Below are 27391 nucleotides of genomic sequence, written 5' to 3'. Positions count from 1 at the left end.
CATTACTAATGGAGCAGAAATGCCTACTTCTATCATTTTTTAATTAAGTTTTGATTTTAATCCCAGTGTAGTTAATATACAGTATTACAAGTGTACAATATAGTGATTCAACAATTCCATACAATATCCAGTGCTCATGAGGACAAGTGCCCTCTTTAATCCTCATCCACTTAGTTCATCCATCCCTCCCATCCCCTCTGGTAACCATCAGTTTGTTCTGGATAGTTAAGAGTCTGTTTCTTGGTTTGTCTCTCCCTCTTTTGTCCCCCTTTGCTCATTTGTTTCTTAAATTCCACGCATGAGTAAAATCATATGGTGTTTGTCTTTCTCTGACTGACTTATTTCACTTAGCATCATACTGTTTCCATATCTTCACTATTGTAAATAATGCTGCTATAAACATGGGAGTGCACGCATCCCTTTGAATTAGTGTTTTTGGGGACACCTGGGTGGCTCAGTGGTTGAGCATCTGCCATTTGCTCAGAGTGTGATCCCGGAGTCCCGGGATCGAGTCCCACATTGGGCTCTCTGCATAGAGCCTGCTTTTCCTTCTGCCTGTGTCTCTGCCTCTCTCTCTGTGTCTCTCACAAATAAATAAATCTTTAAAAAAATGAATTAGTGTTTTGTATTTTGGAGGAAAGTCATTTGCAAATGACATATCTGATAAAGGGTTAGTATCCAAAGTATAGAGAAAGCGTATACAACTCAACACCCAAAAACAAATAATCCAATTAAAAAATAGGCAGAAGACATTTCTCCAAAGAGGATATCCAGATGGCCAACAGATACATGAAAAGTTACTCAATATCACTCATTATCAGACAAATGCAAATCAAAGCTACAATGAGATGTCACCTAACACCACCTTCAGAATAGCTAAAATAAAAAACACAAGAAACAGCAAGTGTTGGCAAGGATGTCAAGAAACAGGAATCCTCGTGCACTGTTGGTGGGAATGCAAACTTGGTACAGTCACTCTGGAAAACAGTATGGAGGTTCCTCAAAAAGTTAAAAATTGTACTATCATTTATTTTGAGAAAAAAGATGAGAAGAAGCTAATTGTGCCCCAAACAACTCTCTATCTTCAGAAATATGAGAAATTCATTTCAAGTTTTTCATAAATCCATATCTTAAGGCATAAAATAGGTAACAAATTATAATTACATTATAGTTATAGCATAATAACATCATAGTACTAACTGCAATGGAAGGTTAAATTCACTACGTCAATTCCACGTGAATACCCACAATTTACCAACTTCTCTGTCAGCTGAAAACCCACATCTGTTGGAGGCTCTACCAAACAGTAATGTTCTGTGGTTGACGACAAATCATTGCCTGGCTGCAACTCCTACATTAATGTCCTCTATGACGTTGGAGGAGTCATACACTCTCTTAAATCTCAGATTATCTATTTGCACAATGAGATGGTGGAACTAATTTGTTTGTTCACATGTTTATCATTGCTGACCCCTCTGAGAAGTTAATGAAAGCGATGGAAAAATCATGTACACACAGACACTAAAGTATACACATCTGTTGAAATTTAAGCTCCCTCAAATCTTGTCCTTGGACCACAGATAAAGAAGCCATGGACCAAATTGTTTTTAGAGGCCTGTGTAACTCTAACATCTTATGACTCTCTGCTCTATTTTTGTTTTAAATTGTCTTAAACAGTATACTGAGAGAGAAAAAAGGAATAAGTGTATAACATAAGCAACAAATCTGGGTATTAACTATGAATTTCAATACTAGATTATTAGCTTGGAATGTTGTGATAAGCAATTTGATATGCAGAAATAAAATGTATCAGTAATGATACCACATTTTAATAGCAATATTTAAGTGATAAATTGCTATTTATTACAAGATGAATTGATTTATACATCTTCTAGAGGTACATATTCTTCTCATTTCATTAAAAAATTCCATATAGAAAAATAAACTGATTCAAGGAACAGACTGAAACATGACTTCCAAATTATTACAAAAGACACTATTAATTTAACACACATATTTTGAAGATGATTTTTAAATGAGTAATTTTTATATTTAGCATACATATTGTTAAAATATTCAGTTGAAAAAATATTCAGTTGAAATTATTTTACAATTAAGTTTGATTTAATCAATAAAATAAACTTCCATATTTTTGTTTGAACAGTTTATCCTTGAAGTATGATTTGAAGCAATTTAATTATTATTTTGAGCAGTCAAAACAATGGGTCTGAATATAGCTAAAAAGAATTAAAATGCAAATTAACATTTTGAATTGTCATGTCAAATTCAATCATAAGAAAGTATAATGGAAAAGATACTTTGCTTTTCAGAACCAGGGTTTTATTAAAAGGAAGTGGTATAGAGGAGATGGAAAGAAGGACAAAAGAAAAACTATATTTGCATGTTGAACAAAAACTGCTTTTTAAAAGATAGTTAAAATTTACTGAAAATAGAGTACAGAAAATGATAAGGAAATATACATTAGATTTTGTAAGTATCACAAATCAAAGTATCACTATTTTAATATTCATTAGTATTAAATTCTATTGCTATCCAATTTTATAATTAAATGAGTAAAATTAGGGTTGTCATTTTGTGAAATTTTTGTAAATACCATAAATTACTTTAGATTATTAACAGATGTATAGGAAATAAAGAGACTAAATGTTTCTTGCATTTTTCAGAAATTAAGTGGAAATACATAAGTTAAAGAGGTTAAAGAAAGACAAAACTAAGAATTTACTGAATAAATTCAATAAAAATCTATTAAAAGTTAGATAAAATCACTGTTGTCCAGACTTCCAAAATTTTTGCGATACATGTATATCCTGTTCGCTCATCTTTTAGGTAAGGAAAATGAAGTTCAGAGAGGTTAGGTAACTCCAGCTCAGTAAGAAGTATTAGAGTACAGTTTAGAACTGAAATTTTTTCCTTTAATCATCTAGTATCTTTCTCCTATATTTTAGCCTTCATTGATAACTTTTATTGTTTTTTGTAAAAGTTACTTAGGTACATTTTTTCTAGATTGTTTATGTACATGAGTTTGCCCTTATGCATGCATGCTTGTACACAGAATTAAGAGTAGACATTTCCTAATCCCAGGATAATTTCAATGTAAGCCCTGCTTACTTAGAGATAACATGGGATAGCAATAAGTTAAAGAAAGCTCCATGATGTATGTAATTTAACTCTATGCAAAAAGGTTTTTAAAAATATAAAAATTATGTGAATAGCTTCCAAATATAAGTTCAGTATTTTCTTAGTTCTTAGAAGAAAGAAAGTGAGCAGACTTAAGGTCCACAGAGGATCCCCTTCTCCAGAAGGGATTCCACATAAACTGCCTTAGTGTCTTTTGCTTAGTGACCAAGATGAATTTATTAATGTTATATACCTTCATTGTAAAATATATGCTGTAACTTTTAATGATTTTAGACTGTTCTTACCATTACTTAGGAGAATTATAATTGTATAGTGTTTTATAATGTGTAAAGGAATTTTATAGACATCTCATTTAAACATTAAAACTTTTGTTGAAATATTCTTTGCTTAATAGGTGAAGACACTGAGGTTCAGAATTGAAAATAGATTACAAAGATCACAAAGCATTATTTTAGAGAAGTGACACACCTATTCTTTAAAATTGAGTGAAGTAATGCTGTTTATTTTACTACCTGTATTTGAGTGCTATTAACAACCATCTGAAATTGATGGTCAGGCTATTTCTGTTTGAGTGACTCACAGATATGCATGCTTTGGTTTACTAGCTATATATTCTTACCTGTATATCTTAACCTTCTATCAACCAGGTTATTATTTTTTATTTTCTAGAAATTCTTAGTGATGGATGGCTCAGTCAGTTAAGGTCTGACTTCAGCTCAAGTCATGATCTCAGGGTCCTAGGATAGAGCCCCACGTTGGGCTCTCTGCTCAGCAGGAAGTTTGCTTCTCCTTCTCCCTCTGCCCCTCCCTCCTGCTTGTGCTTGCATGGATGCACTCTCTATCTCTCTCCCAAATAAATAAATAAAATCTTTAAAATAAAAAGAAATTATTCCACCAAAATCAGAGATTTGACCAAGCTAAATGTAAATACTCTTTGGCTAAATTGATTTGAATATTGCATAATAGTTTCCTCCCTCAGTTTGAATTTTGTTGCATAACTTATAGATTTTTTACCTTAGATATTCTATATTTTCTCAAGTTTTCTGGGAATTTAGATGACATGCTTAATATCCTTAATTTCAATGACTAAAATATCATATAGGAACTTAAATAACTTTATAATAATGTTTGGTTTGTAAATCATAACATTTTTACAAAAAAATTCCACCCATTTGTTGACATTGAGTTCTTAAAAATTTTCTTTTCTTTGATAAGTTCTTCATAACTCTGTAATGCTTCAGTATGAATACCGCATCTTTGAATCACTGTGATCATTAGGAAATGTGAAAGATTTTTGAAGATCTAAATAAATCTGCCAAGTAAAAACATTTCCTCTGTTCTATATCATCCAGGCTCTCTGATTTAAATCTTATTTAAAGGAAACATTTCTACTGTGCTGTTCTACTAAAACTTTTTATAAATCATTAATTTCAAAATTTAAATATGAATTATATGAATAATTCAATTTACCACTGAATTTTTTCTTTTTGCCCAACACATAACCCAACTTTAAGTGTTTTTTAATGGAAATACTTAGTGTCTATACCTACCTGTTCTTTTTTTTTTTAAAGATTTTATTTTTTTATGATAATCACAGAGAGAGAGAGAGAGAGGCAGAGACACAGGCAGAGGGAGAAGCAGGCTCCATGCACCGGGAGCCCGACGTGGGACTCGATCCCGGGTCTCCAGGATCGCGCCCTGGGCCAAAGGCAGGCGCCAAACCGCTGCGCCACCCAGGGATTCCCTATACCTGCCTGTTCTATCTTTAAGTAAGGTTTAGATGGTTAGTTATCTTTTTTTTTTTTTTTTTAAGTAAGCTCCATACCCTTGGGCATGGAGCCCAAGATGGTTATTTTAACCTCTGGCACATATGGATTAAAACATGAAGATAAAGTATAGAAGCATTGGAAGGTATTAAGATGCCATTTTTATCAGGACTTTTTAGTAAATATAATAATGGAAATATCAAGAATATGAATTTATCCTCAAAATCACAACCATTAAAAAACATTCCTTGCCAAGTCATATACTTTGAAGCCACGGGTCAAATCAGAGAATCTTTGACTTTGATGATATATTCATCATACTTTATATAACTCCTTAATTTCATTTGCGTAGTACTTTAAGGTGTATTTTTTAAGCTGTGTATATATTTCAAAAAACACTATTATGATCATTTTTATAGACCTGTCAGTTAACCTTTTATCCAAAGTGATATCCTTGTCAATGAAGAGAACATTTCTCCAACTGCCCAGACCATGTAATTAATTGTAATTACTTGTATGAATATATTCATTAATTGTAATTACTTATATGAAAATATTCTGTCTCTAATATATATTATCTAATATATCTACATATTATATAATATATTATATATAGACAGATAATATATAGATAATATCTATATTATCTAATATATATATATCCAGTAATTAAATGAGATTCAAATTTTTATACATTTAATGTGAGGAATTTCCTTTTGATCTTTGATTAATTCCTTAGTAGAGGGAAGCCCCAGTGGCTCAGCGGCTTAGTGCCACCTTCAGTCTAGGGCATGATCCTGGGGTCCCAGGATCGAGTCCCATGTCGGGCTCCCTGCATGGAGCCTGCTTGTGTCTCTGCCTCTCTCTCTCTCTCTCCCTCTCTCCCTCTTTCTCTCATGAATAAATAAAATCTTTAAAAAAAATTCCTTAGTAGAGGCTCTGATGCTGGGAAATAGTGGTATTTATATTTTTGCTTTCCCATATAATTGTCTTTTTTCTCCCAAAAGCTTTCTATATTTTTATTAAGTATTCCAAAGATGAGGGATTTGGGGGAACATGGAGAACCCTAAACTCACCTCATCCCATGGATTCAACTAGTTAACACTCACATCAGTGCAAATAACCCAGAAAATGACCTGAAGACTGAGAGAATAAACTTCACAACTAAATGTAGAGAGGAGGCCACATCGAAGAGGGTAGGAAGGGCAGAAAAATAAAGTGGTAGGGTGCTAAACCCCATGGGTCTGGCCATTAGAGGAAGGGAGCACGGATGTGGAGAGGGATGAGAAACGTAATATCACATTAGGGAGCCTTCAATGAGAAGATTAATCCCCATAGCATCTGGCTTAGAAAATCAGGGAAAGAATTTCGTGAGTTCTTACAATCATTGGGACCTAAAGCGTGGAATTTTATAAATCAGGATGCTAGACTCTGGGAGAGCCCAGAAGGTGAGAGAGAGCGGAGTCCCTGCCCTTAATGACACAGCACAACAAACAGCCCTCAGAGATACAGCTTAGAAGCAGCTATTTGAAAAATGTCTGGGTCACAAGAAAGGAAAACTATTTACTATCTCAGAGTTCATTGAGGGACTTTTCCAGGAACAAAGGAGCTAGAAGATGTCATTTCCTCCCCCACCCCCAATATAATCACACAGCCACCTAATGGAGTCAGTGCAGCCTTTCTTACACCACACCCTGCACCCTCCAACTGGGCTTGCCTTAATACTGGCACTGCAAGGTATAAACCTTGCCAACACTGCATCTCCTGATCTCCTGCAGAGGAACTGTACACCTTGTTAGAATTGAACTCCCAGCCACCCATATGCTTTGTGGATTGGCCCTGGCATGCCGTGGTCTCTGCAGCAGATGTGTGTCCACAATGGCAGAGGAATGGTGCATACATCTTGTGGCATTGCATGCATGTCTTCATGCACTTTGTGGAGTTGCCTAGGCCCACCAGTTCTGGGTGGCTGCATCCCCTGTAGAAGAGGACCAGCACAACCTTGTTAATATTGCATGGCCCACCCAGTAGTTTCAAGAGCAAGAGACAGCTGACTTTTTAGCATGCAGAAACTGATGTATAGAGTTGGATAAAATGAGGAAACAGAAGAATATGTCTCAAATGAAAGAACAGGACAAAGTTCCAGCAAGAGAACTGAGGGACACAGAGATAATATGTGTGAAAGAGAATTTAAAGTAATGATAAGGGGGATTCCTGGGTGGCTCAGCGGTTTAGCGCCTGCTTTTGGCCCAGGGCGCAATCCTGGAGTCCTGGGATCAAGTCCCACGTCAGGCTCCCGGCATGGAGCCTGCTTCTCCCTCCTCCTGTGTCTCTGCCTCTTTCTTTCTCTCTCTCTCTCTCTCTCTCTATATATATATATATATATCATAAATAAATAAATAATTTAAAAAAATTTTTTTTAAATAAAAAAATAAAAAAATAATGATAAAAAAGATATTGACTGGACTTGAAAAAAGAGTGGAGGACATCAAAGAGACTCTTAACAGAATAAAAAAGAACAAATCAGAGATGAGGAATACAATAATGAAAATTAAAAATACACTTGATGTAATAAGTAAAAGGCTAGATGAAGCAGAGGAATTAATTAGTGATCTGGAAGACAGAGTAATGGAAAGTAATCAAGCTGAGCAAGTAAGAGAAAAAAATTATGCAAAAAAAGAACTGATTAGGGAACTCAGTGATTCTATCAAGCACAATAATATTCACTTTATAGGTATAGTAGAAGGAAAAAAGAGGGGAAAGGGGGCAGAAAACCTATGCGGAAAAAATAGTAGCTGAAAACTTCCCTAATCTGGGGAAGGAAACAGATATCCAGATCCAGCGGCACAGAGATACCCAACAAAATCAACCCAAGGAGGTCTACAACAAGACACATAGTAATTAAATTGAAAAAAGTAGTGATAAAGAAAAAAATTTTTAAAGCAGCAATACAAAGGAAGACAGTTACATACAAGAGAAAGTCCCTAAGGCTATTAGTGGATTTTTCAACATAAATTTTGCAGGCCAAGGACGCCTGGGTGGCTCAGTGGTTGGGCAGCTGTCTTCGGCTCAGGTCTGGATCCCAGGATCTGGGGTCCAGTCCCACACCAGGCTGCTGCGAAGAGCCTGCTTCTCCATCTGCCTATGTCTCTGCCTCTCTCTCTCTCTCTCTCTCTCTCTGTGTGTCTCTCATGAATAAATAAAATCTTATTTTTTTAAAGATGTATTTTTTTTTTTTTACATTACAGCTACAGAGAGAGAGAGGCAGAGACACAGGCAGAGGGAGAAGCAGGCTCCATGCAGGGAGCCTGACTTGGGACTTAATTCCAGTCTCCAGGATCAGGCCCTGGGTGGAAGGTGGCACTAAACCGCTCGCTAAGCCACCCAGGCTACCTTAAATAAAATATTAAATAAAAAAGAAAAAGAAAAAGAAAAAGAAAGTGAGGGGTAGAGAAATAACTATCATGCAAATGAATTTCAAAAAAGAGCTAGAGTTATATAGTGATATTGAACAAAACAGACTTTAAATAATGACTGTAACATGAGACAAAAAAAGACACTATACACTAATAAAGGATGTAACAATTGTAAATATTTATGTGCCCAACATGGGAGCACTCAAATACATAAGACATTTAATAATGGACATAAAGGAACTAATTGATAGTAATATAATAATAATAGGGGACATTCACATCCCACTTACATTAATGGATATATCATCCAAATAGAAAATAAACAAGGAGACAGTGGCTTTGAATGACACATTGGACCAGATGGATTTAACAAATATATTCATAACATGCTATCCTACAACAGCAGAATGCATCTTCTTTTCAAGAGCACATTCTCCAGAATAGATCACATATTTGGCCATAAAGAAGTCTCAACAAATTCAAAAAGATCAAAGTCTTACCATGCATCTTTTCTGTCCACTTTAAAACTAAAAACTAGAAGCCAACCACAAGAAAAAATCCAGAAAGAACACAAATACCTGGAAGTTAAAAAACATATATAACTTACCACTAAACAAAGAGATCACCCAAGAAATCAAAGGATAAATTAAAAATTACATAGAAACAAATAAATGAAAACAGAATAGTCCAAAATCTTTGGGATGTGGCAAAAGAAATTCTAAAAGGGAAGTTTATTGCAATATATGCCTACTTCCAGAAGCAAGAAAAATTTCAAATAAAAACCAATCTTACTACTAAAGGATCTACAAGAAAACAAATCCCAAAACCAGAAGGGAGGAAATATAAAGGCTAAAGCAGAAATGAATAATATAAACACTAAAAAAAAGTAATATTTCAATGAAACCAGGAGCTAGTTCTTCATAAAGATCAACAGAATCGATAAACCTCTAGTCAGACTCAACAAGAGAGAGAACCCAAATAAAGAAAATCACAAATGAAAGAAAAGAAATAATGACTGACACCACAGGAATACGAATAATTGTAAGAGAATATTATGAGAATATTATGAGAAATTATATTCCAACAAGTTGGATAACCTAGAAGAAATGGATAAGCTCATAGAAACATATAACTTACCAAAATTGAATCAGGAAGAAATAGAAATTTCAACAAATCAATTACTAGTAAGGAAGTTGAATCAGTAACCAAAAAACTGTCAACAAACAAAAGTCCAGGACCAGATGACTTCCCAGGTGAATTCTACAAAACAACCAAACATGTAAAGAGCTAACACCTGTTCTTCTCAAATTACCCCCCAAAATAAGTAGAGACAAGAAAATGTCCAAATTCATTCTATGATGCTAGCATTACCCTGATATCAAAACCAGATAAGAATGCCACACAAAGAGAATATCAACCAATATTGCTGATGAACATAGATGTAAAAGACCTCAAAGCAAAGTGAATCCAACGATACATTAAAAAAAATAATTTAACACAATTAGGTAGGATTTATTCCCTAGTTCCAACTGTGGTTCAATATTTGCAAATCAATCAATAAAATACATCACATCAATAAGAGAAAAGATAAAAACATATGGTCACTTCAATAGATGCAGAAAAAGCATTTGATAAAGTACAATATCCATTTGTGATAAAAAAAAAAAACCCTCAACAAAGCAGGGTTAGGGAGAACACACCTCAGTGTAATAATGGCCATTTATTTAAAAATCCACAGCACACATCACCTTAATGAAGAAACACTGAGAATCTTTTCTGTAAGGTTAAGAACAAGATAATGATGTCCACTCTCATCACTTTTATTCAACATAGGACTAGAGGTCCTTACCACAGCCATTAGACAACAACAACAACAAAAATAAAAGGCATCCAAATTGTATGGAGGAGGTAAAATTTTTACTATTTACAAGTGACATTATACTATGTATAGAAAATCCTAAAAATTCCACCAAAAAACTAGAACTGATAAATGAATTCAGTAAGTTGCAAAATACAAAATCAATGTACAGAAATCTGTTGCATTTCTATACACCAATTATGATGCAGCAGAAAGAGAAGTCAAGAAAACAAGTCCATTTACAATTTCATCAAAAATAATAAGGTACTTAGGAATAAACTTAACCAGAGGTTAAAGACCTATACTCTGAACACTATAAAACACTGATGAAAGAAATTGAAGATATAAAGAAATGGAAAGGCATACCAAGGCCTTGGATTGGAAGAACCTAAAATGCCTACATTACCCAAAGCAATCTACACATTTAATGCAATCTCTATCAAAATACTAACAGAATTTTTCACAGAACTAGAACAATCATAAAATTTGTATGGATCTACAAAAAACCTAGAAAGGCCAAAGCAGTCTTGAAAAGCAAAGCAAACTTGGAGACATAACAATTCCAGAATTCAAGTCATATTACAAAGCTATAGTAATCAAAACAGTATGGTCCTGGCACAAAAATAGACACATAGATCAATGGAACAGAATAGAAAATCCAGAAATAAAACCACAATTATATGATCAATTAATCTTCAACAAAGCAGGAAAGAATATTCAATGGGAAAAAGACACTCTCTTCAACAAATGGTGTTGGGAAAACTGGACAGCAACATGCAGAAGAAAGAAACAACCACTTTCTTACACTATCCACAAAAACCCAAAATGGGTCAAAGTCCTAAATGTGAAACCTGAAACCATAAGAATCCTAGGAGAGAGCATACACAGTAATTTTTCTGATATCAGCCATAACATCTTTCTAGATAATGTTTCCTGAGCTATGATAACCGAAAGGAAAAATAAACAATTAAGACTTCCTCAAAAAAGAGGAAAAAAAGAGTTTCTGCACATCAAAGGAAACAAATAACAAAGCTAAAAGACAACCTATGGAATGGGAGAAGATATTTATAAATGACATATCTGATAAAGGGTTAATATGTTAAATATATAAAGAACTTATGCAATTAAACACCAAAAAAACAAATAATCCAATTTAAATATGGGCAGAAGACATGAACAGACACTTCTCCAAGGAAGACAACCAGATGGCCCACAGACATATGAAAATATGCTCAATATCACTTATTAGAGAAATGCAAATTAAAACCACTCTGAATTAGTTTTTGTGTATTCTTTGGGTAAATACCTAGTAGTAATTGTTGGATCATAGGGTAGTTCTATTTTTAACTTTTTGAGGGAACTCCATCTGTTTTCCAGAGTGGTTGTACCAGTTTGCATTCCCACCAAGTATAAGAGTGTTCCCCTTTCTCCACATCCTTCCCCCAGTACCCGTTGTTCCTTGTATTGTTGATTTTAGCCATTCTGACAGTGTAAGGTGTTTACAGCAGCATTATCTGCAATAACCAAACTGTGGAAATAGACCGAGTATCCATCAACTGATGAATGGATAAAGAAGAGATGGTATATATACAATGGAATGTTACTTAGTCATAAAAAAGAATGAAATCTTGTCATTTGCAGGATTGTGGGTGGAAGTGACTAAGTCAGAGGAAGACAAAAAAGATAGTTTCATTCATCTGTGGAATTTAAGAACTAAAACAAAGGAGCATAGGAAAACAACAAAGAGAGGCAAACCAAGAAACAGACTCTTAACTGTGGATAATAAACTGACATTAGAAGAAGGAGGTGGGGAGATGGGTTAAATAGGTGATGGGGATTAAAGAGTACGTTTATCATGATGAGTAATACACAGAACTGTTGAATCACTATTGTACACCTGAAACTAATATAACACTCTGTTAACTATAATGGCTTTAAAATAAAAACTTAAAAAAAATTAAAAAGATGATTCATCTTGAGGTTTAAACAAGCAGCACATTTATTGTTTCTTCATTTCTCAAATAAAAACCATTACAGAAGATTCAATATGTATGCCAGGAAAAATAATTTAATTAAAAAACATGACAGAAACTTCTTTTCCTTTTGCAAAACCAATGGAGCAAGAAATCATCTTTGAAATTTAATGAAGTATTCTGAACCTCTATTTCCTCTTCTGTAAAATGGAATTCACAATACTTAGCTTGCAAAGTATACAATAAGAGCTAGAGATAATGTATGTAGAACTCCTCCCTATTACAAGACTGGTGCATAGTAGCTACTCAAATAAGTGACAACTAAAATAAATGGTAGTACTCATTGAATGCATGTTGGTTATTGGTCTATAATAATTGAAATAGATCACTTAGAAGATAAAATTTGACTTCATTTGATGAGGTAAAGTTAACATCCTACCATTTAAATAAAATGTTACTTTTTAAAAGTAGGTAGAATGATATATGTACTCTTTAGTTTGTTATAGTAACTCTGACACGGGGAATAGTCTCTCATTGCATTGACAGCCAGGACCATTTACTATATTTTCTCTTCATTCATTGAATAGTTAAATGTAAAATTAGGAAAACACCAACTATCAAAATCAGATATTGACAAAAAACAGCATTATTTTTATACACAAATATGAAGCTTCTCATTTAAGTTTATAAATCTGAACATGGAAACATATTTAATTTAAAAACAGTAAATACAGTGTTAAACAAGAACAAATGAAGTGATGTTTTTAATATTAAAGGAACATTTTCATGCCCAAGTAATCCAATAAAACTTTCTGGTTTCAGCTACATTTCAAATGAAGCTGACTGAATAAAAAAGAAGTATTGTTTACGTTTCAAATAATATCTGACCTCTTATCACCTGGATCTTAAAAGCAGGAAATCTGTTTAACTTTATTTTTGTGTCTCCAAAGGCCTATCACAATTCCTTATACCCTCTAGGCCCTTATTTTATTCACTACACAAGTACATTTATATATTCCCAATATTAAATTTATATTCCTGGTAGTGAAACTAATGCCTGATACTAGTCTGAAATACTTTGTTACTAACAATTAGGTTACATACTTTTTAGTTTAGTGCATTACATTTCAAATGAAAATTGTTAATATTTTTATAAAAATATCAAACTTTTTACTTTATCAATGTAAGTAACCAAAATAGTGCATTATCATTTCTACTAGATACCAGTTGAGTGTATATTTTGATATCATGAACAACTAGTTTGTCTATCAGTCACTCCTTGCTTCATTAAAATGTACACACAGTCATGGATATTGTCTACATATGCCAAACCATCCACATTTGTAGCTCACCTTATGCCATGCATACTGTTGAAAAAACTGAAATGATTACAAATTTAAGGTGACCAGTAAAGAAGAATGTACTGATGATTCTTATGTACTTTGTACTGTATTGAGGTTTTGTGTGTTCTAAATCATCAATAAAGAGATATATGTACATGAGTTATTCTTTATTATCACGGAGAATAGAATAATAAAATTAGTTGTAAGTTGTCTTTAAGAAAACATATTCAAAGATGATTCATTTCAAACTACCAGCCAATTTAATGTAAGACACTTGTCAGGTGTCTGTTTTCTCATGTGAATCACAACATATTTCCTTCAAAATCCACCTTTAGCTCAAAAACAGACATTAGATTGAAAACAAATATACGATGATGATACCTGCTATCACCTAATTTTTATAACTTTTCATTTATCACCTGACCATTGCCTGGGTACCAGTACCAGACACACATAGATGAAGAGTCTTACTTTCTCAGCAAAAACCTCAGATGAACTTCCAATGTACTCTGAAATACCCTCCTCCCCAGTGTGAAACCTGACACAAGAAGTATATAGAAGCTAAATATGCTTAAAAGCATGAGTCTAGTGTGTGTACTTAGTACTCTATTTACTCAAAATAGACTAGTAACAATGGAACTAAAAGTGGTATGAATCATGAGAGAGGGAAATGATGATTCTCTTGCATCTCTTGCCAAATATTACACTAGTTTTACCAACAAGAAACAAAATGGATAACTGAATATTTCATCAATTTCAACATAACAAAATATAAAAATCTGTGTGCAAAGAAGTCTGCTAAATATTTCAGGTAGATTCTAAAGTATTAGATTGAAAATAAGTATGTGATGTTGCTTTTATGAGTCCACCATCACACACATTACAGCTATGCATTTGTCACCAGCCAGTGCCAGAACTTTTAGGAATAACCAGATGGAGGGTCTAGTCTCACCTTCTCGACAGAAAATCTCATATGAATTTCCAAAGCACATCAGAAGTATATATTTATTGAAATATATGTTTTTTTCTTTTTGGCATCTGATATGTTTCCTGGTCAGTTGGAAGCAGCCAAGTTGCTCCAAGAATTAGGATCATTACAGCAGAAATGCTTTACAAAAGTCAATGTTGAGCTTCTGATTAATACAATTGTTCTTTGAAATGCAGAGCAAGTCTGGAGAATTGGTTTTCCTACCCAAGAGAATTGGGTTTTCTAAATCTCAAAGGTATCCTAAAGAGGTAGACTCAAACGGAACATTACTAGAAATAGGGGAAGAGAACTCCATTGAAGACCCATGGGAAGCCTCAAATATATAGGTAGAGGAAGTGAGAGGCTTATGTAATTCAGATGAATGAAGAGGTAAGATGACAGTGTCTTAGTTTTGAAGGAGTTGGGATAAGGAAAAGAGCATCCAGATAAGTAAAGTTGAAGTCCAAGAAAATCATGAATTTTGTGCATGTCTATAAAGTCTACAAGCATCTCAGAGAAGCCTGGATTGGGCATAGGGCCAGCTGGGTGGGGGCTGAGCAGAGAGTAGTGGGCCATGACTCTTCTGAAGGTACAAGGTAACTGCATACATGGGGAAAGCAGCTGGGCCTAAGAAGAATATGTGGAACCAGCAAGAAATAGAAGGTATCAAGTCAGATAAGTCACAGGGCCCACTGGGAAGAGAGAACAGATGAGACTATGAGACATAGACTTGAATATAAGGTAATAGCAGTGGGTTCTATGACCAGGCATGACAAGGGACTAGTGAGGCTACTGGGGACCAAGAGAAAAAAAAATGCCTTTCCCACCACCATTGTTTTAACATAATAAGCTGCTTCTTCTTTCTAGCTGCTGTTGGTTAGTGGAAGTAAAAAGAAAGAATAGCCCTTGATGGAAATTGAATGAGGTAAATCCAAATAAGGCTCTTTCAAACTAAGAGATGGATACATTCTTCACTGCCAGGTTTGCTCCACATTGTATCACAAACCAGATTTCATTCCTTAACTCCCCACACTTGGTTGAAGAAGTCATGAAAAAGTCTTCATGAAGATATCAAGACCCCTTACAGAGAATTAAGCCCTCATTATGGGTGCCATTGTGTAATTACACTATATAATGGCATCTAAAGGAGGATCCATACAAATGATGTGTTATTTATTAGTTTAACACAGCTCAGTTTCCTTTCCTATTTGCTGATTCTTGAGCTGTTTTTGTCTTACCTTTGTGCACAGACCAGGTGATCTTGAGGTTCAATAGACAGGAAAAGGTAGGGGTCCTAGTAGAGGGATAGAGATGTTTGGATAGATAGGATTCTGGAACTTTGTAAACGAAGTTTTCTAATTTCTATTGTTTTTGATGAAAAATTTGAAAGTTTCAGCACAACATAGTAAACAGACATCTGACCTTGTGTTTGACAATTTATAAAGCGTATTTCACCTACTTTTCCAAGTTCTGTCAGTTATGTTTCTTTGAAATATTTGGAAAATTAGGGAAGAGGTAATGATAAACTCTTGTTTATGACCATTTTTCACCAAAATACTGTAACTTCCTCAAAAATGTTCTATCTGCCTCCAGGATTAGCCATCTCCAACTCTACTCTCCAGATTTTGGTGAGAGTGAGTTTTCTTACCCACCTGAATTAGGCTTAAAACAGAATCAAGACTACATAATACCACGTATAAGACCACGGATTCCTAGACCTGTTTCCTTCATCAGCCTCCTCATCAGCCCCACCTCACACTCTCTCTCACCATCAGGTCTATCAGCTAATTCTTAAACCACTTTTAGATTATGGCTCAGAACTTTTTTTTCAAGACACCTTTGCTCACTCTTAAATCAAATTTGGTGCCTCTAATAGATGCTCCAATAGCTCCCCTTATCTCCTCAATACTGCACTTATCATACAATGTTATAACTCTTTACCTGTTTCTAGTCTCCATCCAACTGTAAGCTCAGAGAAGATATTCATACCTGTTTAATGTATTCACTGGTTATCCACAGTCTGGCAGAATGACTGGCACACACAAAATAAATGCTTCATAACCAGTTGTTGAAGAACAAAATGATGCCTAAAGCAAGACTCTTCAACTTAAAAAAAAAAAAAAAAAACAGGTGGTGGTGTTGGTGGTGGTACTAATAGTCATGTTGTTTCAGGGCCTATTTTTGTTCTATTAACATAAATAACCTAGAGTTGGATACTTTATGTTGATGTAAACTATTAACAGGAAATCTTTAGTTTGAGTTGAAAGGGGTCCTAGCCTTTTCCATTTCTTTCTCTCTTCCTTCCTTCATTTTCATCCCACCCCCATTCCCACCACGTTCTTTCTAAGTGTTAATACATCCAATTGAGAACTAAACAGAGTTAGAGATTAGTATTCTTTCTCTAAACCATGTAGCCTCATTAGAAATTGAAGATCTTAAAAAGCAAAAAGCCAGTTTATGAGTATATTTATGTTTTATAGCTTGGATAGTGAATGATAGTTTCTCTAACATTTAGATTGTTATCCCTTAACATGATCACCCATGTTTTTTACGATTAATATGATTGCCTGCTCAATAAAGGAAAACATTTAAGATACTATTTAGAGGAACTCTCCAGTTCACTTTTGCATCATATTTATTCCTTCCAAAGTAAAAAATTTTATATTTTTTCCATTTTTTCCAAATTACAATGAAAAACTTCTTAAAAAAACTCTTTGCTCTGATTTTTCTCATGAATATGCACATATCAGAAAAGTTACAATGCGCAGAACACTCAGGTCATAAGAAGATACTTTATTGGTAAAAGTGGTAAGTTCTAAAAGACTGCCATGTGAAAATTTCTTTCTAGTCTTAGTTATATTAAATACAGAGCTTACCACTTTAAATAAATCTGATTAGTATTTTTACCCTATGGAGAACATACCACTGTTTTATTTTCTTCATGTTGCAGAGCTGCATATCTCTGTTTTGACAAGAATATGTATGGTATGCTTGTAGTAAGTTTCCATATATGCCTTGCTCATGAATTTTGAAGCCCTCAAAAGATTTATTTTTGTATAATGTATATCACGTCAAATCTCTCATTCTTAAGCTAGTTTAGGAAAGCTAGGATAAGTATCCATTGATTATTTTGCCATTATTTTATATTTACCAAGTTAAAACTGCATCAAATCAATGACATAATTGTTATGCTGCTCAGCAGCTCATATTTATATGGCTTTGAATAATAAAACATAAAACCAACTATTTCTTAACTGGAATATTTTGATAGAGAGGTTGTAGGCAATAAAAGGTATCTTTAGTGGCAAAAATTTTAAAACCACTCCCGGGGTCCCTGGGTGGCACAGCGGTTTGGCGCCTGCCTTTGGCCCAGGGCGCGATCCTGGTAGACCCGGGATCGAATCCCACGTCGGGCTCCTGGTGCATGGAGCCTGCTTCTCCCTCTGCCTGTGTCTCTGCCTCTCTCTCTCTCTGTGACCATCATAAATAAAAAAAAAAAAAAAAAAAAAAAAAAACCACTCCCTACTATAAATCATTAAAAACACCCTCAAAGGTAAGTAAATATCACAGAAAAAGAGATGTTAAATTTTATATATAATTGACTAGGGAAAAACATTAAAGTGGGCTTCATTTAAAGTAACTTATGTTTATTAAATTGTATACATCAGCATTTGATGTATTAAGAGAAATTTCAAAAGATTATAAAAATAGGCTTGAACAACTATTTACAATACCATTTAAATATTTTGCTCATATCTATCTGAATATTGACCTTGATGTTGATGTCACACTTCAGAAGTCATACCATACATTTTCTTTAAAGAATTGCATGTTGTATGCTTAAAAAAAAACAACAGTAAAATGGAATGGATATGCTTTCTTAGCTGCTTAGTTCAGATTTCTTTGAAAGTGCTTTGTCAGTTAAAGCTTTCAAGCAGCTTAAAAGTAATGCTTTCCCTATTTTTCCATCAGTGGAAAGAGAGCAAACAAACGCATGTTTCACAGTAAGGTCAGCATGACATAAAGCAACAAAAGCCAGTAAATTGAACATGAGGTTGACATTCTGGGACTAATCCAGCAGTCCTGCAACAGTCTTCCAAACTGCACAGCTGCATAGAGCTGTGGACAAGCCTGGGCGCAGCCTCCAGGCATGTGCTCAGAGTTCTGCCTTGAAATGTGATCAATTCCAAGGAGAACAGATCCCTTTATGTTCTTCTTTGGCTGCAGGATATTTAGATAATGTACATATTAAGTCACTGCTATTATGAACTGCTTTTTTGCTTATCACTCAACCCCCAAATTCTTAAATCTTCTCCAATGACAAGGAGGGAAAATTATTAAAGGAAATTACTTTTGATCTCTTATTTTCAAATTTTTAAGACCATTATTATTTCAGGCCCAACTCTGGAAGTACAGATTCTATCAGCCCCAGGAAAAGGATGGTCTGTAGGAACTTTTTCCTGAGCTTAAAAAGGGATATGATCCAACTTGAATGCAATTATGTAGGCCCAGTTCATATATGGATTCATATTATGGATGTAAACCTATCCAAGCTGGATTAATTTCCACAATACAGGGTGAGTCATTTATTTACTGCTTTTCATTCAATTTTTGGATTTGGTAAAGAGCAAGGAGTATTGAATAATGGTACATTAAATAGATGGCAAAGGCTAGGCAGAGATAATGTCCTTTTCACTAAACCTTGAGTAAGGAAAATACAGTGAAACCACAGAGGCTAAGAGATCATTCTTTTCATTAAAATCATCACGTGACTAAGTTTAGTGAGAATAAGTAATTTAGAAATTGGCAAACTTTTGCTAGATTATCTGGCTAGGTATTTCCTATAAAATTTAAGAGTCAAAAAAATTCCCTACATCTAATGGCTATCTAAAAGGCATACTTTGAGAAAAAGAAAGTTATGCCCTTCCTTGGGTTGTCTGCTTGTCTATTTTACTATATCAATGGAGACAGGGTTGTTGAATTCTTTAATACAAAATGAATTATCTTTAAATTGGAAAAAAATTTTTTTTCAACTTTTAAGTACTTATACACAATGACCAGGAGATCATAAAGATATTTAAAAGGATTCATATTCTTCCTGAAATCTAGTATGTAAAGGATAAGTGCAGAATAAATTGCTTAGGTATTCACAGTAAAACATCTAGAAATTATTACAATAAAAATAGTCTGAGCATGTAGTACATTGCATAGATTTTTTTAGAGGGTCTTTGTTCTAGTTAAACTCTCTATTTTAGAGATAACTTTAAAAATGTCAAAATCAGTACCATTATTCTTAATATTATAATGGAAGGGTGATAGGCTTTTTAGATTTCTGATAAAATAGGCCTCAAATTCAAAAGATTATATCTTTACAGATGAAGAAATTGAATACGTCTAGTTCTAATTTCAAATGAAATTCATCAAATATTTGTGTGGACATAGAGACAGCAATAAAGTAACTACATTTTCTAGATTCTTTGTTTCACTATAGAATATGCCAGATTAATTTGATAAAATCATAGCCAGGACTATGACTTAATGAAAACATAATAATAGCAGTTACTATTGCTGACCACCTGTATACTTTTTGTTTTCATTTCTATTAATTGCAAAGACTTGGGCAAAGTCAGGTTCAATCAGAGAGGTTAAATGACTTGCTTGAGCTCATTTGATTAGTAAATGACAGAGAAGGGCATGGGTCAGCTCTTCTACAGTGTGGATTACAAAATATCACTGTAATAGATAATTTAGAAGTTACAGGTTGACATGCCAAGGATATTTGAAAGGCACTGTTTTGGCAGAAAACATATCATCTGTCATATTTGCATATAATCTATGTAATATTTTAATATTAAATATGAAAAGTAATAGTACTGCCTAATTAAAAAGTGACATGTTTTTAATAAAAACAGAAAAACTGCTACATAACAACTGATATTAGTGGTATAATTGAGACTCAAATGGTTTCTCAAGCCTTTTTATTTTTTTTCTCAAGCCTTTTTAAAGGAAATATTTATAACTCAAAAATACTTCAAGTATTTTCTGATATATAACCTGTCTTCTTATGATTAATTTCACTCTAGAGCTACCAGAAAGAACATGACCTGTAAAATGAAGATAAAGGTTATGATGACTGCACATAAGAATGGAGACATTGGTATGCAGGAATTTGTAAAGAAAGATTTAGAAATTAGATATCTTCCATTTGGTGATGTTATGTTCTTTTTCAAAAGCTTCTTTTCTTTTTTTAATGTTTAGCCTAAAATTTTAAATTCTCATATTTAGACATCTACATTGTAAATCAAGATCAACATCGAGTATCAAACATTATTATTAGGAGGTTGCAAAACAACAATAACCATAACAGCAAAACCCAAACCTTTTGGCCGCCACATTCTGTTCCCCCATAGTTGAATGAAATAAAAAAATATGTTGGAAATTAAATATGTGCAGGATTTGTGTCATCAAAATATCGTTTTAAAGTAACAAGAACCAGATGAAATATTATCATCAACTGTTCTTTATTGAATGTGAAAGGCTAATGACACTTGTTTTCTCTTTTTGAATACATCTACATTCATTTACTTATGTTACATAGTCCATTCTGAGAGGTACTATCTCTACAGTGGTAGACTGCTTCTATTGTATACTGGAGAAATTTAAAATGTATTTATTGGGGGATCCCTGGGTGGCTCAGCGCTTTGGCGCCTGCCTTTGGCCCAGGGCGGGATCCTGGAGTTCCGCATCAGGCTCCCTGCATGGAGCCTGCTTCTCCCTTTGCCTGTGTCTCTGCCTCCCTCTCTCTCTCTATGTCTGTCGTGAATGAATAGATAGAATCTTTAAAAAATAAAAAAATAATAAAATACAATGTATTTATTGGGATGATATTTGTGGGGAAGAAAGATACTGAATTTTACACACAGATTTAATGCAAATGAATCACTGATACAAATTAAGGAGTTATTTGATATTTATTTTCAAGTTGATATTTTACTACATTTACCAAGCATGTGACTTATACTTACTACTGGACTGTAATTTTCTTTCACAGGTATTTGATATTTGTTAAATGGAATCAGAAATGCGAAAAAACTTGTATATTGAATTAGGGATACTTAGCTATAAGAAACACTTGCATTTGTGGAATGAATTTTTCTTAGGAAGGGAAATAATACTCCATTCAGTTTTGAAATTTAGAACTGGGAGCATAAATTATTTTTAATAAATGTAACATGTACTTCTATTCTCCTATGGTATAGTCAGTATGAACAGAGATCTCACAAAGTAGGAAGAAGTAGAAAATTTAAGAGAGATGAAGAGAAATTAAGTGATGTAGATAAGGAATATGGGAAGAGAAAATCATAAAGTTAGGCATTCAGAGATGCAATGATGTAATAGAAGAATGATACAGATCCATGGTGATACCAAAAATGAGAACATGCCATACGATTTCCAGTTAAGAAAAATGTGTCTGTCCTACCTCAAACTGGCTCCCAGGCTCCTAATACAGTCAAAATTGTAGAACAAGACACTATTATATTTCAGATATGCACAAAATACCGGGTGAACCTTAGGAGGAAGCAAGTCACTATCTGGAACATGCAGAAAAGAGCATTCCAAAAATAATGGCTTGGCTGAATCTTGAAGATTGAGATATGGATGTGATTGGTTTCAAAGGAGGAAAATTCAGGCAGAAAACTGATGGAAAAAAGATTTGTGTGGCAGGAACATAAGCTAAATTTAAGATAGTGGAGGATAGAGAGAGAGTAAGGTTATAGAAATTGACGCTTGAACACCATTTCAGAGTAACTACTGTGTTCCTGCAATAATAAGAGTGGAGCAATTAAAATAAAATCACTGAGGATGGAGCCCAGGTAAACGTATTTTTAAAAAGCTCACTTTGGAGATGCTAATGTGCAGCTATAGCTGAGAATCACTATAACAGGGGACTGGAAGTCAATGAACATTTTAAAGTGAAGAAATGGTAAAATTAGATCCTTTTTAGGAAGTTAACTTCAGATTGGAGAGTGGCAAGAGAAGGAGTCTGTATGTGTATAAAGATAACTGAATAGCAGTGGTCTATGGTATTGTATTCACAGAAAAAGACAGGTAGTCAGACATACCAAGGAAGAGACTATTTTATATTAATGTTGAAACTATTTGGAATACGTGGTTTAAACTCTAACTGAATGTTATAACAAAATGTTATAAAATTTGGATATGATTTATTATATTTGCCACCTAGCTCTAATGGACCTAAGCCAAGAGCATTGGATAGAGCTTATTTTAATCCCCGTTTCAAGTCCCTTATGTGAATTCACTATTTATAGATACACTATACATCATTCTTTTTGTAAATGGAGAATTTACTGGTAAGAAACAGTTATGGTAACTCTGTCATGCCATTTTTTTATCAGATGAAACCACTTTATCTTTATTGGGGGTTATATTAGTATTCATTCAGAAATGTTACTGTCCCTTGGTAAACAGAGAAGATTTATCAGTTGAATGGAATGGGTACTCCAAAGTGTATTAAGAAATTGGAGAAGTCAGAAAAATGTTTTCTATATTGTTTTCAGTTACTTTGGTTTTCTCATTAACAGCTATTAATTTACATAAGGTGGTATGTCTTATTTGTGAGATAATGTCCAATTTTTTAAAAATTTAGAAAAAGAATTTGGTCTACTAGTTACTCTGAGCTGTTAAAAATATTATATATATTAATTTATGTACAATAAAGACATAAATGTATAATATATGCCTAAAATGGTATAAATTATATAGAGAACAATACTTTTAATTGAATTTTATCAATGGATGAACTTAGTTTTTCCTGTTATTTTTTAATATATCTATCTATATTTACATATACAGATATATAGATAGATCTTTAAAAAATAAATGGATCTCCAGTGACTCATCTCAGAAAAGAACTCTTGTCCATTTTCTAATGTAATATTTTCAGTTCATATAACAGTGTGAATTGTGTTTTCTAGTTATTGTAATTGGCTGTATTATTTTAAGACAGTATCTAGTATTTCTTGAAATTTCTCTCTTAGAATTGGATCAGAGGCACTCAAAAACTTTCGATTTGTCGTTATCTCCCACTGAGTAAAGAAAGAGAATAGTATTTCTTATTTTCTCTTCCCTTCCTCCATCCCTTTCCTTCCATCCTTCCCTTCCTTTCTTTTTTGATTAAGAAGGGAGTAAGGAGCTCTGACCAAAAGGAACATTTGCAGTGGTAAAGGTAAGGAAATAAAAAATCAGTAAGGTTAAGTGATTTTCCACTTGCGCCAGATGGAAAGGTGTGGCATTAGGCCACAGATGCTTCTGGACTGCTATTTCGATTCACAATATTTTATTAAAAGACAAGTCCCCAAAAAGGTTACTAAAAAACTACAAAACCCCTAATACTGTTGTCATAATAATATGGCTCTCCTTAATAACTCTCCTAGAGATTTCCAATTTGGGCAACAGTCAATATATGAGCTGTTTTTCCTAATATCACACCCTTCGTCTATTTCAGAAATTTTAAACTCTCTTTCTATTTTTTTCATTAAAAACCCTTTAGAAAACCTAAGGTTATGAATTTTCTCTTCACAAAAATTTATATACGCTCATGTAGAGAAAATTTTGCATACCATTTTAAAGACTCATTTTTGTAAATAAACTCAAGAAGACAAAGGGAACTACCTAGGAGGAACATAAAATAACTTTTTATTTTTACATATAAGATTTTTTTTCCTCTAGAGTAGAAGATTGGTTAGATGCAAAAGTTAAAAATCTTCACTTAAATGATATGAAATAGCATGGAAAAGACTAAGTTTACTTTGGCAAACAATTTTAGTACTTTTTTAATCTTGTGAACTGTTAAAGAATATATGGGCACACAGAAACACCTTAAAATTCTAATTATGCATTATACAGAAAACAAAACTTCACATTTTTTTCTGAAATTAACACAATGTGATATGTTATAAATGTAAGGCTTTGAGAAGAAAATTGTAAAATCCCAAGACCTCACAATCCTGACCAAAAGAGAAACAGACATACCACAAAATTTAATTGTTAAAGATAAAAATGGCATTCACTTTTTATGAAAGAGCAGAGGTTTCACCATCCCTGCCAAGATCTTGGGTAACTGTGCGGCAATAACTTCAGACATCATTTCTGGAAACTCAACACTCAGTGCCCGGGACTGGATAAATGTATTCAAGCAGTACAGATGAAGCTGTTTGACAAGCTGTTAGTTTTACAAATGGATAAGAAACATGTAAAAAATTAATACATTCATATAATAAAACATGACAACTTATTTTTCTAACAATATAAATACTCATAAAGTTGTTTTCTTTCCAAAATAACTCTCTTCACTTTCTAAAATAACATGTAAAATATTACATACAATGAAACATTCCGATAGCACAGAAAGATTTAAAGAAATGAAAGTCATTCATAATCCCACAGGATAACTGATATGAACATTTTGGTGTCTTTCTTTTGAGTTCTTTTTTCTTTTCATACATGTATGCAAACATACCCAGGTATATACACAGTATACACAATGATATATATATATATATATTGCAATTATTTAATAAAGTCTATTTGTTAACAGGGTGGCTTTTTTTTAAATTTATTTATTTTTTTAAAATTTTTTTTATTTTTTAATTTTTATTTTTTTAAAATTTTTATTTATTTATGGTAGTCACAGAGAGAGAGAGAGAAAGAGAGAGAGAGAGGCAGAGACATAGGCAGAGGGAGAAGCAGGCTCCATGCACCGGGAGCCCAACGTGGGATTTGATCCCGGGTCTCCAGGATCGTGCCCTGGGCCAAAGGCAGGCGCTAAACTGCTGCGCCACAGGGTGGCTTTTTTACATAACAATATATTGACTCTTCCTCTGTCAATACAAACAACCTAACATATTTCATTTTAATTTTTGTCAAATAATTAATGTAATTTTATTTTATTTTATTTATTTATTTTTAATGTAAGTAATTTTAAAAGTCAAATAGAACCCAACAGTAACAATGAAATCCAGCAGTTTTCTCATAGAGTTCTTCCCATTCTTATTCCAGTTCCCCAGATGCAACCATTTTCAACTTCTTTAGCCCATATCTTTAAGTATTTATCTCTGTATTTCTAACAAATTTTGTTTTTCAAATTTGATATTATTGATTTAGTTTCTATTATGGAACATGAGGTTTCAGCTCTCCTATACTAGATACCGCTCCCAATTATGTACGAGTTTTCTTCTCCTCATTCTCTATATAGCTTTATCTCAATTTTTTACTAAATCAATATCCAGTAATTATATTATAAAAATTTTTATTGTTCCTGCTGGATTACAGTTCCTTTCATATATGACTTATTTTTATTTTGCTAGAGCTAATCATTTTGTGTTTCTGTTTGCTTTGTTTCCTTTATATTTATCACAAAGCCATAGTCTAATTCTTTGACACAATTTTAAAAACTCATCTGAGCATGTTCAGACATACTGGTACTTCCTAGTTCCATCTTTTTTTCCCTGGTACTAGTATTCTGAAACCCTGTGCATTACTGCTCCAATCTAGACTAATAATTGCTTAGCACAGTTAATGTGCTAGAATATCCTTTTGTATCTCTCCTGGGTTGGATCTTCTACTTTATTGTCTTATTTCAGTGTTTTATCATTAAAACATTCTGTAGACGTCCATGAGAAGATGGTATTTGAGGTAGGCTCTCTGAGACCTTGCATGTCTGAAAATCCTTTTTAAGATACCATCATATTTGTTTGATGACTTGGCTAGGTATAAAATTCTTTGAAGATTTTCCTTTCCTTCAAAATTCTGAAGCCATTGCTCCACTGTTTTCTGGGTTCCAGAATTGCTGTTCAGAAGTCCATCATTTTGAATCCTGATAATTTTTATGTGAGTTGTTTCTTTTCTCCTTACTCTATTTTAGGATAGTCTTTTTATTTCTGGTATTTTAAAATTCCTAAAATAGTGTGCCTTTGTTCAATTGTTTTGTACCTGTGCACTGGACTTTTACAATCAGAAAATTCAAAGCCCTCTGGTCTACTAATTTTTATTTTAAGATTTATTATGTAATTTCTTCACCTTGATTTTCTCTGTTCTTTTAGAAATTCCTTTTATTGGAGAATGAACCTCCTTAGATTAATCCCCTAAATTTGTTGTCTCTTCTAATTTTTCATTTATCTTTTTTGTTATTTCTTCTGAGTTTTTCTGATACTTAAATATTAGCCCTTCTGTTAAATTTTAAATGTTTGTTTCTCTATATTTAATTATCCAAAAGTATTTGCTTTCTAAATGTTCCTTCCAAATGTTTTCTATTTTTGTCTCATGGATGCAATATCATTTTTAGTTCTCTGAATATCTTTTTTTTTTTTTAATCTTTTTTCTGTTCTCTGTTCTGATGCTTTTTCCTTCATTACTTTTTTTCTGTGTATTTGATTTCTGGCTTTCATTATACAGGCTTTACCTATATGGCTAATAATCCTTGGCTATCTGTTCATTTTCAGAAATAAGGTCTCAAATTTGACCCAGTGAGTAGATTACTATATTGTCCATTATTATTAGCACTGTTATTAACTTGTAATTCCATCCAAAATGATATGAGAGTCTTATTTTCCACATCTATACCTTTGTGCTTTGTTTCCTGTATATAAAATGTTTTCTAATAGGCAAAATATTTTAGAGCATATTCAGGAAAATGTATCACAATTCCTATACAATTAAATTACTCTCAAGTTATACAAATACTAGTAAAAGGATATTTGGGTGATATACATTGAAAGTGAAAAAAGCACAATATAAGTTCTGAGCAGTGTCATGCAAATACTGTTTTTTTAAAATATAGTACAAATATGAGTTCGAAGAAACTATATAAAGTAAAATGTAGATTAACAT

General features: G+C 33.3%; 1 protein-coding gene across 1 annotated transcript in view; it reads right to left on the bottom strand.

Annotated features, from left to right (window-relative positions):
- Positions 1-24173: 24173 nt before the first annotated feature.
- Positions 24174-27391, bottom strand: part of PGR (progesterone receptor) — a 104908-nt gene continuing 101690 nt past the window's right edge. Inside the window, exon 8 of the mRNA NM_001003074.1 lies at positions 24174-24725. Within this exon, the coding sequence (NP_001003074.1) occupies positions 24570-24725 (156 nt within the window). The 3' untranslated portion in view covers positions 24174-24569. The remainder of the gene's footprint in view (positions 24726-27391) is intronic.

Source organism: Canis lupus, chromosome 21, assembly GCF_011100685.1.
Source record: "Canis lupus familiaris isolate Mischka breed German Shepherd chromosome 21, alternate assembly UU_Cfam_GSD_1.0, whole genome shotgun sequence".
Taxonomy (NCBI): Eukaryota; Metazoa; Chordata; class Mammalia; order Carnivora; family Canidae; genus Canis; species Canis lupus.
This window is presented reverse-complemented; position numbering and strand designations above follow the sequence as displayed.